Source organism: Talaromyces marneffei, chromosome 3, assembly GCF_009556855.1.
Source record: "Talaromyces marneffei chromosome 3, complete sequence".
NCBI classification, from domain to species: domain Eukaryota; kingdom Fungi; phylum Ascomycota; class Eurotiomycetes; order Eurotiales; family Trichocomaceae; genus Talaromyces; species Talaromyces marneffei.
Genome location: NC_072350.1, coordinates 2,779,818 through 2,794,909, shown reverse-complemented (window position 1 = coordinate 2,794,909; position 15,092 = coordinate 2,779,818). Strand labels below are relative to the sequence as shown.

The following is a 15,092-nucleotide window of genomic DNA, read 5'->3' as shown; positions in this document are numbered from 1 at the left end:
CCATTCAATACACCCTCTGTAGTAGCTTGACGAATCTTCTCAAGCCACTTGCTGCTCTTTGCATGCTCCGTGAGGATCGGTCCAATAGTAACTACGTCAAAGTCTAGACTTCCCCTGTCCACTGTCCACTAGTGTGACTTTGTTGGTCGGCCTGAGTCCCTGGCTCTCCTGGCTCTCCTCACATACACAGCCAATAGTCGGACCTGACATCGACTCGATCTCCTGTGTTAGCGAACTCAATCCAGATCCCAACTGGCTGACTACGACGTACTAACTAGTTACTGCGTAGACTTTAACTAAGTTACCGACAGTCTCATAGCGCACCCGGCTGGAAATTAGCAGTGCTGACCTGCCGCCTGCGAAGCCTCCCAGGCGCCCCAAAGCGGCTAGGGGCATCTATTTCAAGAAAAAAATAGAAAAAAGCCGACTCCACTTTTTTAGCATTTTCTTACATTGGCTGCTGGCCTATGATTCTTTTCTCGCAACGCTTCACTTTTCTTCTTTTCTTTTACTTTCTCTGTTCTTGGGATTTTCTCTGTTTCCAGCTTTTCTTTTCCTTGGTTGCATCTTCTATAGCCATTGGGTGGTCTGGAAAATTAGCTCTGATTGCTCCAGCCTGGTTTGATTGGGCCCATCCTCACGTAATCCACGATTGTGGATTTGTTTGTTTGTTCCTTTCCTTTCCTTGACTGAATCGGCATCCCTCCTGTCCTTCTCCCTACGCCAGGATCATAGGGGTTCTTCTTGTGAATGCTTCCTTCATTCACAGGAGGGTGTATATCTCGTGACTGGCTTCTCCTTGGACAGGGACGAATCTAAGCGTTGAAAAATCGAGGGACTTGTTTGAACTTAATTTATCTTGATTGCACATACGGGGTGAAGGTAATTGAACGCTTCAAGAAGGGTCTATCTGCTCAGCTATACTGATAAAAATAGTCAACATGTCTGCTGCTCCTCCAGCAGCTCCTCCACCTGTTGGAGACCCAGGTCTCAACGGCCATGCTCCCGGCCACAACATGAATCTGCCTCGATTCCATCCCATAGCCATTAATCCAAACGGACCTGGCTCGACACCTTCAGGACCACCACCATACCATCGTCCATATGGATCTCCGTATCAGGATCATCCGCCACCTCATCAACACTCTACTGGTTCCCTTCCACCTCCTCTTCCACCAGCTCCTGCGCCCCACCAATACCAACAGCATCAGCACCAACATCTTCAGCCTCAGTCAGCACCGCCATCGCAGCAACATCAACAACAACAACAACAAAATCCTCAACAACATACACAACAACCAGGACCGCCTTCTCGTCCCCCGTCTCATCCACCTATACTCCCTGTTCCAATGACATCCCAGTTGGACCAGATCGAGGCTCGGTTACGGCAGATTGAACAAGAAGAGGGTAGTCGTGCGGCAGCTCGGGCCCATATGCTTGCTATGAGAAGACGGGAAGACGAAGAGTTTCGTATGGTGACTGAGAGAGCCGAGGCTGAAGAAGAGGTTTGTCAGGCGTCTGTTTGATAATTTCATAATACTAATCATAGATAGGAATTGCGACGACGGAGAAAAAGACTAAAAAGGGAATCCATGGGCTTGCTGGACGGTCAGATGGAGTCACCGCCTGCACCAGCACCGCGACGTTTATCAGAAACAAGTGCTGCCACAACATTAGCGTTTTTCAAACAACAGACCCCCCCTGAGCCACGGCCATCAGATCTGAGGGCACCGCCACCACACCAACACCAACACCAACAACAATCCCATAACCCATCACCTCCTACAATCAGTCAACAACCCACGCCAATGGCCCCAGCCCCAAGTACCTCAATCATGTCAAATCCACACGGCAACACATTCCGAAAGAAGCAAAAGTACACCATCAAAAATGCAGAGGCCTGGGGCGAGCGACATGGTCGACCCGCAACCTACGATGCAGAGGGTCGAGCACTGTGGAAACGTCCCTCGGACGGCCGACTCGTGTACCTCGACTGTCCGGCCCCAGACTGCGGCAAATCCGATTTCGTCACCTTGCACGGATTCATGTGCCATTTGACCAAAAAGCACAAAGACCGTACACTGGGTAGTCAATCTCGTGCGTTGGAAGTTTGTGGGACTGTCTATGACCCTAATGCGCCGCGGCCACAACGACCCAGCTTGAAAAGAGATTCGTCGGGGAATAGTCGTGGAGGATCGGTGCATACGGAACCCGACGTGGACGAAGAGGAGGATGCATATTCGACATCGGCATCTGATATCCATGATGATCATAATACCAATCAACTTAATCATCTTAATAATGGCCTATCGCTGCGGGAGAATACTGTGAAAAAGGAGGAGACAGGTAGTCCGGTTACATCTGCGTCTGCCGTTGTCGAACAACCGTCTTCGAATAAGGCCAGCATCGCATCCATGATTGACGGTGATGTCACAAACGATCACTGGGCGAAGAAGTCCTCCATCCCAGACGGTTCTGATACCGCAGCACCGGCACTAACAGAGAATGAGTCTGTAATAGCCACCACCACTGCCGAAGACGCAGCGGCGGCGGCAGTCCTGGCTGGGCGGACGATTCAGGTCTAATCATTATGAAACCTCGACCCTCGAAAATCTTTGATTGATTATAGACGTTTCTTGTTAGATTCCCCATATGTTGTTAAAAACATATCGTCTAAGTACTATAATACAACGAATTTCAAAAAATTAATAATAACTCTATTTTAAGAACAACTACTCGGTAAATCATCCCTGAGCACTAAAACATGTACCACATACCCACTCCCATCCCCTAGCCCACTACTACCACCACTACTTTCCGGCGTCGCTTCGGATGAGGGTGATACATCGAATTTCTCGACCCTCCAAACCCGAAAATATCTCAATGTCTCTCTTAACCACGCCTCAAACACATCCGGTGACCGCTGCTGTTGCGCTATTATCGCCATCGTCGGATTTTTCTCTTCCTCGTTGCCATCGTTTTGTTGTTTGTTGGCACCAGACCGTAAAAGACAGATATCGGCGCATGTGCGCACAAAGGATGGAATGAGCGCTTCGTTATATATGCAGTCGCAGGATATCACCATATCAAATCCCTTTTCGTCGGTGGTGTCATCGCCATGCAGAGTCTCGTTCCGTGGGATATCCAGTTCCCAATCCAGTGGGATGAATTCTATATTACTGCTGCTGGTAGCGGCGGTGGTATCTTTCCCGCGTTTTGCATTGGCTGCTGCTGTTCGCGCTTTTTTTGATGTGCCCTTTTTCGAGGAGGTCGGCCGATTCTCATCGATATTCTGCCTAAAGAATCTCCGCACATACTCCTGATCAGTGGCCACATACTTCCTCACCAATGGCGCAAGTGTGAGCGCTACGAGGCCCGAAATGCCGCAGCCGAGTTCAATCACTGCCGCATCAGCCCCCAAGACCTGCCGCGAAGTCCAGAATGGGTTTGTGGATGTTGAGGAAATCCATGAAGCAAATAAAGGCGTGATTTTCCATAGTACGGCGCCTGTGGTCCCTCCGTCGCGTGTTGAGGAGAGTAGTGTGGGGGATTGGTGGATCGTGTAGTCGTGCGAATTGATTGTGAGGTCTATTGTTGTCGCACGGGAGTTTAGGAAGCCTAGGTTGTTGGAGGGGATTGTGCGAGAGAAGAGGAGGAAGGATTCTGTAGTCGATTAGCTAATTGCATGCATATTTCAGATTTGCGATGTAAAAGTAGGTGTGGTGAGATAGGGTCGTCAAGATAGGGCTGGAATGGTCACATGTTCTCCTTTTTCTTATTGCCGAAAAAGGGCAAAGGACATGCTAGCACTCCAGGAGATAACACGCAGTAGTTACTCCGTACAACATGCATAATTATTATATGCATAGGGCAGACTCCAGATGTCACGTCATATGCACTATATAATATACCTCGGCGCAAGATCGATTGCTTGGGGTAACTAATCGACTCACGTACGTACCTTCCTCGGCATCAGCGACTTCCTCACCAATGGACGATAGAAAGTCCAACATTGCGATTGCCCCCGGTTGTGTCTGTCCTTCGTTACTAACTTATGGAGTAATTGTTGGTCAGCATATACTACGAAGCATGTAGTAGCCCTCTGGACTCCCCCTCGCGTGACATGGATCGGCTGTATGGACTATGGAACAGAGATGAATGGATGCTGGGTGAACCAGTGGATTGTTGGAAAAAGGAGAGGAGAGAATTTTACCCCGCATGGCATCGGGATGGGTACGGAGTATTTTGAATGTATTACTATGGTATATTTTTACATCGTACACAGCCAATACAATCGCATGTTGGAATGCTCTAAAGATATGCCTTGTCTTAGAGCTCTGCTGGAGCCCAGGTAGTGTTGTACGGCTATCATCTTGGCCTACTTCATCACACTCCCGCAGAATATGAAACCTCTCTTCCGTTTCTTACTCGGTAAAGTCACTAAGGTGAAGTTAAATTACAGCAACTACGAGGTACGTACTACGTAAAACCGTAATACTTGCAGTAGGTTGGGACGCTAACCCCAACAAACAAATGGGCCAATCAGGGTCCTCCCCTGCGGCTAGGGCCCTATCAGCCAATCAGAACACAGAATTTCATTTTCGCCGACAGATTCCAGACGGACGTCATCAAAGAGTCCAAGTGTCCACAACAAATAAATACACCCTTTTTGTAACGAAGAATACTACGGAGTAAGATAGCAGAAGCTCCAGGATAGGCGCGATAGCCCACATATCTTTAATCGAGGGTAAGGCCTCTATGTTTACTTTTTTATGTGGAAACCTAACAGGCCCAAGGACGCACAGACGGTACGTACCATTCGGCCAGTCTGCTCCGTAGAGTCCGTATGCCCTGACGCCCAGCTGCGTGGTAAGGTACTCCGGACACGCTCACGCAACGTATAGTTAACTACACGCAACGTAATACACCTCGAACCTTGTTACCGGTAGGACCAGTAGAATTAAGAGCCAGTGCTGGACTCGGTACTGAACAGGCTAAAGGACCAAAAGGCAAACTTGCGATAAAGGAAACGCCAAGAAATATTAAGTAGCGTGGAAAATAGTGGGAAATAAGAGGAGCAAAGCTCTAAGCAAGCCACCCGAATTAAGTCATACTACGTCGCAGTTAAGTTAATTTAGCTAGGCCAAGTCTGGGCTCTCTTCTCCTCCCTTTTCTCTCTCTGCCAAAACGTCGCTTGCCAGGGCCTCATACCTGATCCTCATTCTGCTGTTGCCAGAATTTATTTCTTTGTTTGTTATTTTCTTTTTCTTTTGAGTTCAACCATTTTTTTTTGCTCGGGATCTCGTTTCACCAGCCAAGAAACATCACCGTAAGTAAACTCTTGCGGCGCAGCGAGAGTGACTCCTACCCGAAAAAGCTCTGACGTATCGTATCTCTAGTGGAATCACTGACCTGTTCCTTTCGAGGCGGCTTGAAGGCTAAAAGGAACTCTTCCCCCATCGATTTCCTCCCGTCTATACTCAACATTCTCCTCCCACCATCTCCATACCTCCATCAATCAAAATGGCGAGCCGCGACGTCCACCTCCAACCTCGTATGACAAAACGAGCGCCCTTCACAGTCGAAGCAACCGGCTACGAACCTGTGGAAGGCGAAACCATCCCCCGCCGAAACCCAGCCGCAAAAGACAAACTCATCTCTCGCCCTGCCGATGATGTTGCGACTATCCACGATATCCTCCGGAGGGGTGCCAAAACCTTCGGTAACGCCAAATGTGTCGGATCCCGGCGTATCGTCGGCACGCACATTGAGAACAAAAAAGTGAAGAAGATTGTCGACGGCGTGGAGCAAGAAGTTGAAAAGAAATGGACTTATTTCGAGCTCAGCGGCTACGAATATTTGTCCTTTGTTGAGTTTGAGAAGCTTGTCTTGCAGCTTGGTTCTGGGTTGCGCAAGCTGGGTCTTGAGAAGGGTAACAGATTGCATCTTTATGCTGCTACTAGGTGAGCTTGACGACTACTGCCCTGTTGAAAAAAAAATAGCTGCTGATGATTATAGTGCAAACTGGTTCGCTATGGCTCATGGTAAGTATTATGCCATATCATATCGGAAATGAAACTCACGTGTGCAGGTGCTGCATCCCAGTCCGTAACCTTCGTCACCGCATACGACACCCTCGGAGAAGAAGGATTGAGTCATTCCCTCAAACAAACTAAGAGTGACGCCATCTTCCTAGACCCCGGTCTCATTCCATCTCTCACCAGCATCCTCAAAGATATTCCCAACATCAAACATGTCATCTACAACACCGGGGGCGCAGAAGTGAACCAAGCAGATCTCGACAAGCTCAAGTCGGAGTACAATCATCTCAATGTTATCAGCTTTGATGATGTAGTCAAGGCAGGCGAGGAAACCCCAGTTGACCCTGTCCCACCCAAGCCTGAGGAGCTTTGCTGTATCATGTACACTTCCGGATCGACTGGCGTACCAAAGGGTGTGTCGTTGTCGCATGAGAACGTAGTTGCTGCTGGTATGTTCGTTTTCTTCACTGTAGATTTCCAAAGCTGATGATAATAGTTGCCGGTGTTACCGTTATCGTTGGCCCATACATCGGACCGGGCGATTCGTTGTTGACCTACCTTCCTCTCGCCCATATTCTGGAATTCGTCTTCGAAAATGCTTGCATGTTCTGGGGAGGCACCATGGGTTACGGAAACCCTAGAACACTATCCGATAGCTCCGTGAGAAACTGCAAGGGCGACATTCGAGAATTCAAGCCGACTATCCTCGTTGGAGTGCCGGCCGTTTTCGAGACCGTCAAGAAGGGTATTTTGACCCAACTCAACAAGGCCAGCTTTGTTGCCAAGAACATGTTCTGGGGTGCCTTGTCCGCTAAGCAATTCTTGATGCAAAATCACTTGCCTGGTTCTGGGGTATTGGACGCTGTTGTTTTCAAGAAATTGCGCGAAGCAACCGGAGGTCGTCTTCGTCTCCTGATGAACGGCGGCGGCCCCATTGCAAAGGATACATTGAAGTTCATCTCTTATGCCATTGCGCCAATGATCAGTGGATACGGTTTGACTGAGACCACTGCCATGGGCGCGCTCCAAGACCCATTGGCATGGAACCCAGAGGCGCTTGGCGACATCCCCGCATCTATTGAAATCAAGCTGGTTGACTATTTGGACGCAGGATACTCCGTGAAGAACGACCCCCCACAAGGAGAAATTCTCATCCGTGGTAGCAGTGTCACCGGGGGCTATTATGAGAATGAAGCAGAGACCAAGGATGCAATCACTGAAGACGGCTGGTTCCGAACTGGTGACATTGGTGAATTCGACAAGTACGGCCACTTGCGCGTCATTGACCGTAAGAAGAACTTGGTCAAGACCTTGAACGGAGAGTACATTGCATTGGAGAAGCTGGAGTCTGTGTACCGTGCACACCCTGTCGTGGCAAACATCTGCATCTACGCTGCAGAGAACCAAAGCACGCCCATCGCCATCATCGTACCACTTGAGGCTGAGCTGCAGAAGATGGCAAAGTCGCAAGGTATTGAGGGACAGACTCTAGAGCTTCTAGTGCACAACGAGAAGCTCAAGTCAGCTATCCTGAAGGAATTGCAGAATGCAGGCAGGGCTGGCAAGCTTCGGGGTATTGAAATCATTAGTGGAATCGTCTTGTCTGACGAGGAATGGAACCCACAGAACGTTAGTCTTCCATCTTACCACAAGTCTTTGCCTGGATATATGCTAATTGATAACAGGGATACACCACCGCGGCTCAAAAGCTTCAACGCAAGAAGATCGTCAATCACTTCAAAGCCGATATCGACAAAGCGTACGGGTCATAGACGAGACGAAACGAGGTTGCAAACAGCAAAAGGCAAGCGAGATGGAGGACAAACAAAGAATGAAAGAGGCTATGCAATAGGGAGCATGTCATGTTAATATGTATTGCTCACCGGTACAACAATCCAGTTTAATGGTTGGGGTATACCTATCTCTTCAGCGTTGCAATCTGATTTTACATTTTGCTATCTTATTAGCGACTGCATCAGATGAGATGAATCCTGGGGATGAGAAAGAGAAAGAAACGGAATGAGACAGCTACCTATCTGTATGATGAGCGTGATTCTAACTATTGTTGTTTGTTTACTGCTGTGACTGATCTGGAGTTTGTATTCTTCGTTCTTCTTACTATCTAGTTGTTAAATAGCTCTGTGTTTATTAATTGATCTTATCTAGTTGATATTTCAAGTCTGATTATTTCGATGCAGAGTTACATGCGTATCTCGATTTGTAAGAAGCTCCTCACAACTATCGCTCCACCCCAATTGCAGCAAACTGGGCAGGGAATACAATACTGATCCTTTACAAGATTCAGCATTATTTTTATATTGTTAACCCCTATTCTTGTCGTAAGGTAACTAACTTAACTTGGTTAGTTAGTTAACTAACTCCAATCGAGGAATATAACGCTTATGTAATATGATGTTGCGGCGGAATAACTAGTTAACTAGTTATGCTTTTAGCGGAAACCGTACCATTGCCCTCCTTGTCTCCAATCTCTAGAACCACCTCAATCGCAAAAACTTGAGCCAAACCTGACTTCGCGCTGAAATAAGAATCAATCGAGCCAATTTATCGAGGATGTCTTTCTGGAGGCACGCCAATCCCACCCAACTCATCCATTCCCTTCAATTGAACAGCAGAACTAACACCCGTGTTTTCATCTAGTTCATACAAAAACCTCTCCCCCCGAACCCGCCTCCTCTTCGGCATCGGACTCATGGCTTGGGCAGGAATCGGAATGACGGCTTCGCCACAAATCGAGTCTGCGCTGGGTCTGGTACCGACTGAGCAGCAAAAGGGGGAGTTGGAGAAGAAGATGAATGTGAAGATTGTCAGTGTTGAGAGGGAGAAATGAGAGTGTCCCAAAATAGAAGGGAATAGAACAATTTGGTGATTACAGAATGGAGGGAGCCGTGAGCTGGGTCGATCGAAATTATTCACACAATCAATCAGAGTTGTCGATCAGCGAAACGATGGAAAGCATAAACTAGGCCGCTTGTCGTCGAGTGACTCCCATTGAACAACGACAAAACGACAACCTCGCACAGATTGGACAAAGAGGTTCAGCGGACCTTTCTCGCCTCCCACACTCGAAGGAGACGACAATCAGCAACTCTACGGAGCTACCGAATCACGCCGATGTATTACAAAACAAACGTGGCGAATTCTTGCTGGAAGGTGGTAACGCTTTAAGACTGAATAGGTCATCAATGCCTCAGAACGAGCTACATACGAACTACAGAAGATAGTTACAAGACCAGAAATTACATTAAGCTAGTTTGTCCTTGCGCCGCAGAAAATCTCTATCTTCTAGCCGTTACTGATATTATCATGGTTACGGCCCATCATCTCTCCGAATATATCAATTGATGATTGCCCTCAAAAACTCTTCAGGTATATATACCTATTATCCAACGCCCGTTTTGTCGCCTGTCCATCTCTTGAAACCTTGTCAAAAGTATGGCAACATCCCGGGTAAACATGCAGCTCAACATCCGTGCCTCCCTTAGACAGATTGCGAGCGTAGGCGATGGTGTCATAGAGAAAGACATCTTAGCTGTCCGACTTCGAGGTATATGTCTGGTAGACCTGAGAGATAGGTTGCTCTTGCCGGAGAGCCGTCGTAGTCTACGTCGTCGGCCCGCAACATCGCCGACTGGAATGCCTTCGAAGATTAGAGAGATACGCCCACTTTGGCCGAGAAACCCTTCATCATCTCCAATGCCCCACCGACATACATCTTTGTCGTACGAGAAAGGAATTTTGTGTGACTCTTCTTCCAGTTCGTAGCCACGTGGTAGTTGACATGTAAAAAAAGCTTCAGAAATCAACGCACAAGGAGGAAGTACTCGAATAGAAGCTCTTCGCTGAGTTGAAATCTCAAAACAGAGTGACTGCTGGGGTCATGACGAATTTATAAGCTTGCTATCAAACAAAGAGATTGAATGTACCCCTCACTACTTGCCCAGCTAATACTATAGTCGATTGACCTACTCATCAAACAATCTGATAGTATAACCTTCAAATCACAGCTTTCCCCTTTCTCTGATTGGCCATGAAGCAAGCTATCATATTGTCGGACTCCGATATGCACAATGACTGATGTACCAATATTAGCGCTGGAGGACTAGAATTACTTCGGTTTAGGGTCTCATGACTTGGGTTGTTTGGGCTAGTAGTTCTATATTTGTGCGTTGAAGATGCATGAAATTGGGGTTCAAATCTTCATAACGTGACTTGTGCAATGGACTGGCTTCTCGTGATTGATTTGGCCCTAATCAGCAAGCCCTAACCCTACTTGGCCACCTCACCTCATTATCGGTAGGACATCCAACCATACGAATCCCAGAGTGTGCAAGGCATGTACTAGAGAGTAATCCAAATAGGTTAAGTCATTTCTCTTCTGGTTGGGAGATCAATACTTCCTCAAATAGTAAGATTAAGAACTATCGAGTGAATCGACCATAGCAGCCCCGTTACGAGAATGCAAGACAATCATCTCTCCAAGCATAGATCTCCCCTTTCTAGCTATCATAGAGACCACGGTAAAATAAACAGCCTTGGAGAAATATCTGTAGCACGGCCGACACGAACTGGAAACTCTGGAACTGTTTGCAATCGCTTGTATTGGCATCTTGGTGTGAGATTTCTGAAAGCTGAAAAAAATGGCTGTCTATCCATACACTTACAGCCTGAATAGTACACCTGGAACCAGCTCATATCAAGAGCTTCAGACTTACCCAAGTATCATCAATTCCAATAAAGCACCGATCGACCTATTTACCTGGCACATTACAGGCCCTAAGCTGGCTTTTTAGGTTGGCATGAATAGCGTAGATGATTATCTTCGTAGAAAAACGATATGAAGTCGTCTTCTACCCTTGAAATTAAGACTACTTCCCGTCGCCGCTTTCCTGAGTTCCTTCAATCCAGTATTACATTCGAAACGACCACGTCCATATGGTAGCTACATAGATAGCTTTCCCACATAGGTAACCTTCTCTCAGGTATGCCGATACCAAGATTGACTTTCATCTTCTATCTAGGCGAAGTCTTCGGTCAAAATGAGAGAACAAGGATCATGCCGGGTCCGTAATCAAGCTCCAGAATCGTGACAAAAAGAACGGCTATTCTAGACTTCTCATAAGTATCTCATCAATGTAGCAACAATAGGTACCTCAGTCAGCTCATTACGTCTAATACGAAGTTACATCACATCCAATTCATCATCCTTTAGGAAGAAAACCTAAATGGATACCGTCGGCTCCAACCGCCCAAAAATACCACCAAGAGTCCCTCCCAATCCAAAACACCGGGTTTGAGCGTGAAATCTTGTACTACATACCCGAGAGTGAGAAGCAAGTCTGCCTAGCTGGGCTCAGCTCGGACTATTACCCACAATGAATACGTATTGGGGGACAAACCTATCCGTTACTAACCTATACCATTAAGAAATTGTGCCAAGAGTCATCACGCAGCTGTGATGATGGACCGAAAACATGGGTAAAGACCAGAGCTCAATCAGAGATGTAGGCAGAATGCAGGAGTATTCGTCATGTGTCCGTGGATATCGTCAAGCATCACACCGGAAAAAGAGGCACATAACGAATAGAGTTTAGACTTTGGAGAAAGAGGCTATGACTCAGTTTTCTCGACGTTGCACGCCTGACAAAACTGGGTTGGAACCATATCATTGGATCAAATAGGTGCCAATGATGGAGTGTGTCGAACAAGGAGTGGCGTTATAGAGAGGTAAGGTAGACACGATCATCAAATCGTATCATTGTTCAGGACTAGGGCATCCTAGCGGTTTTGAGGAAAATACGCTTCGTACTGGCTGTCTAGATAGGTTGCACAAAAACCTTGCAACCAAAACTCTCATCATCGTCTGACCCTCCGCAGCTGTAAGTTGTACAACCCTTGTGCAGGTTTGAGGTGATACGTTTTGTGCATGGAATATGGGTCGTGGCAACTGGGGAGAGTCTATTTCCACGACTTCTCGATTTGTGGATTACTACTTCCTTCTAGAGGCATACATGTACGTCTTATTGGTTTCGTTTCTTGACCATACAGCTATTGATATGGGGGATGGGAAGGGGCGAACTCCGCCAAAAGTCCCTAATAAAAAAAATGCTTGATCCTATACAAAATGGTGCTTTTCCATACTTGCCTTAGTTCATTATACCATCTATACAGGCCCGCAACCCCCTAGGCTTGATTGATTTACTTTGTCATACGATATTTGAAACCTTGGACAGAACCAGGACGTCTTCAGCTACCAGAATCCGTACCAAGGCAGCTTTGTACGACCATGGCAATCGGCCATTAATCACGCATGAATCTGGTACATGTACTTATTCTTGCAGATATCTTCAAGATATAACGCCTTGTAAGTTGTGTAGGCCGGGTACCTGCTTGTATGATAAAATTCTAGATGCTAGGTTAGACACGATAGGAAAGAGAATGGCATGCTGCCCTGTATGTTTGCTTCGTCTCGTGGTATTGGTGTCACTTTGCTACGTTGAATCTTTCTTGCAGTTGTTTGCAGATTCAGCGTAACAACTGAAACTCGCTTCGCTTTCCCTTGCAGCAATGCCAAGAAAACACATTAATCAAACCGGTATGGCATAGTGTAGGGAATAATACCTATTAATCCATGACGATCATGGAGACTATTGAAAAAAAAAAAAATTAAAAAAAAAAAAAAATCAAGTCAAGCTACCGAGATGGTTTGGACGTTTGTGATACCCAGCTTCTTAAAAGGGGTTTGAGTGTTTATGGTGGAACTTTAGCAAGCCAAACGAACATTCTACAAGGGTTTAAGTCACACTACTCATGATTTGCAGTAGCTCACAAAAGTAGATAGAAGTAAAAGAAGTAAACAAACTCCTAGTGGCCATTATCTATTAGAAACGTCCAGTGGCGTCCCATTTTCTTCTAGAGGTTCTACTACCAGCATATAGCAAGCGATACTATAAAAAATCGGATATGAAAGAAAAAAGATTGGTCTATACATTATGTATTAATATTTATGCTATATTTATGCTAGTAAAAAAAGTTCTTCCAACGTCATCTGTTAACTGACCGCTCAACACAAAATATATGCACTCCATTCATTTCAAGCTTTCGGCGGGCCAGAATACATACGCGGAAGGCGTGTTAAGACACAGACACGGTGAAGAATTATCAACGTAGATTACCAGGCAGGGCATCCGTCATCATCGTCCTCATCAGGCTCAGGAACATCAGTCGTGGTGGAGGCGGCCTGCGAACTAACCGCTGAGCTGCTGGGTCTTGGGGTTACGGATGGTGAGGCTATAGGGCTGGTGGAGCTAGCCCCTGATGTGACGGCAGCACTTGATGAGACAGCAGCACTCGATGAGACGGAATTCGAGAACGAGGCTGGACTTGGAGTTGGTGTGCGAATAGCTGAAGTGGATGACAGGCCGGATGGAGTCGACGAAGCGAGAATAACAGCCTGCGATGAAGAAGCTGTAGCAGCTACCGTGGAATATGAAGTTGAGCAGGCGGTCGTCGCAGGCTCCAGGAACTGAAAGCTATCAAAGCCAACAAGATATTGCGTCTGATAACACTCCGACAAGAACAAAATGAGGTGGCTACTGCCTGTGGGTGTAAAGTCGATCGAATATTGCGTCCACGGCAGCCCGTTCGCTCCCATAGGAATTATATTCTGGACCAGCAGGTTATCGTTGGTTTGGCTATCCTTAAACACGTACACATAACAAGACTGGCCGGTGGCACCATGTGGTAGCCCCGCGATAGAGTAGGTGATGGTGTACGTCATGCTGGTATTGAGCCCATCCACCGTCTGAGACAGGAAGAGCGCATCTCCACCGCGATAGGCAGAGTTGTATGTCTCGAGGTAATACTTTCCGTCTGCGGCGGTCGAAAAGGGTGAACTAGATGACTTCGAATCGACAACAGTGGGATTGGCGTTGTTGGAAGTCACTCTCCAGCCGTCCAAGCTACCTCCCTCGAAGCTGGGGTTTGTGAGCAGCTGTGGCTGACTGACACTACACGAGACGATGGGTACAGTCGTCGCCACAGCAATCTGAAGGACGGAACTGGCAGCAACGAACGCAGAAAAAAAGCGTGGATACATCATGACGATGAGTCGATCTGACGTTAGTTATTATGACAGTAAATAAAAGGTACAAGCCATATACATCTCGGAGAGGTGGCTTTGGGAAGTCTTAAGAATCCCAACTCTTGCAAAACCGTAGCTCGCTTAACATGACTTTTTTCCCTTCATAGGCGTCGAAATACTCATCAAGAGGTTATTTTTGCCGACCAGGCTAGCTCGTAACGGGGGTGTTCCTTTAGTTTTATGGGTCAGGATTTCGTCACCTAAATTCTATTTAGTACTTGCCCCTGAGGCTAGTTTGTAGTACTAATAAAATTAAACAAACGCTCAGCCTTCCGAGCCTTGTTTGTTCTAGGCTTTTGTGGAGTTCACGGCTGGTGGTGCACTGAAAACGAGTATACGAGAATCCCGCTAGTCCGCTTTGGGACCATTTTAGGGCTTTCGATCCGTTGTTTTGAGACTATGGAGGAGGCATCTCGATAAGTAGAAGACCAGAAGAATCGCCAAAAAACCCCGAAGGACTTTGGTCATGATATTTGCAAAGGATTAAATTTGGATTGTGAAACAATAGTAGTAAAAGCCATAACTCATAAATGAGAAAAAAAGAAAGAAAGAAAAAGCCTTGGTATACGCTAAGTGAAAAAGGTACCTATAACTATCGCCTTTGAATCAATCCTTCATTTAAAATGGGAGCAGAGAGAAAGAAAAAAAAAAGGAAAAGGAACAATCTGGTTGAACTCCGCAATCATGTACACAAACGCAGACAAAGAATTCGTCAAAAACACACCATCGACTTGCAAAATCCACCAATATGCTTCGTTCAGATTCCTCCATTCCCTCGCTTCATATAGAATCCATAAAAGAGATAAGATGGAATAACTAAGTGGAGCTAATCATTGAAAAATGTCAAACAAAAAAAAAAGAAAAGAAAAAGAAAGTAGGAAGTACAAGAA

The 15,092-nt window shown here is 46.5% G+C and overlaps 4 protein-coding genes across 4 annotated transcripts; 2 read left to right on the top strand and 2 right to left on the bottom strand.

Moving 5' to 3' along the window:
• Positions 1-941: 941 nt before the first annotated feature.
• On the top strand, positions 942-2,585 carry EYB26_004749 (uncharacterized protein; the record flags this gene model as incomplete). Its single annotated transcript, XM_054264040.1, has 2 exons — positions 942-1,505; positions 1,554-2,585. 2 exons carry the CDS (start codon positions 942-944, stop codon positions 2,583-2,585), a joined length of 1,596 nt encoding a protein of 531 aa, XP_054120015.1.
• Positions 2,586-2,722: 137 nt separating this feature from the next.
• EYB26_004748 (uncharacterized protein) lies at positions 2,723-4,013 on the bottom strand (the record flags this gene model as incomplete). Its single annotated transcript, XM_054264039.1, has 2 exons — positions 2,723-3,663; positions 3,962-4,013. The coding sequence occupies 2 exons, from the start codon at positions 4,011-4,013 to the stop codon at positions 2,723-2,725; spliced, it is 993 nt and encodes a 330-aa protein (XP_054120014.1).
• Positions 4,014-5,523: 1,510 nt separating this feature from the next.
• On the top strand, positions 5,524-7,813 carry EYB26_004747 (uncharacterized protein; the record flags this gene model as incomplete). Its single annotated transcript, XM_054264038.1, has 5 exons — positions 5,524-5,963; positions 6,019-6,044; positions 6,092-6,490; positions 6,538-7,670; positions 7,727-7,813. The coding sequence occupies 5 exons, from the start codon at positions 5,524-5,526 to the stop codon at positions 7,811-7,813; spliced, it is 2,085 nt and encodes a 694-aa protein (XP_054120013.1).
• Positions 7,814-13,230: 5,417 nt separating this feature from the next.
• EYB26_004746 (uncharacterized protein) lies at positions 13,231-14,160 on the bottom strand (the record flags this gene model as incomplete). The annotated part of the gene is made up of 1 exon (XM_054264037.1): positions 13,231-14,160. One exon carries the CDS (start codon positions 14,158-14,160, stop codon positions 13,231-13,233), a length of 930 nt encoding a protein of 309 aa, XP_054120012.1.
• Positions 14,161-15,092: the final 932 nt, after the last annotated feature.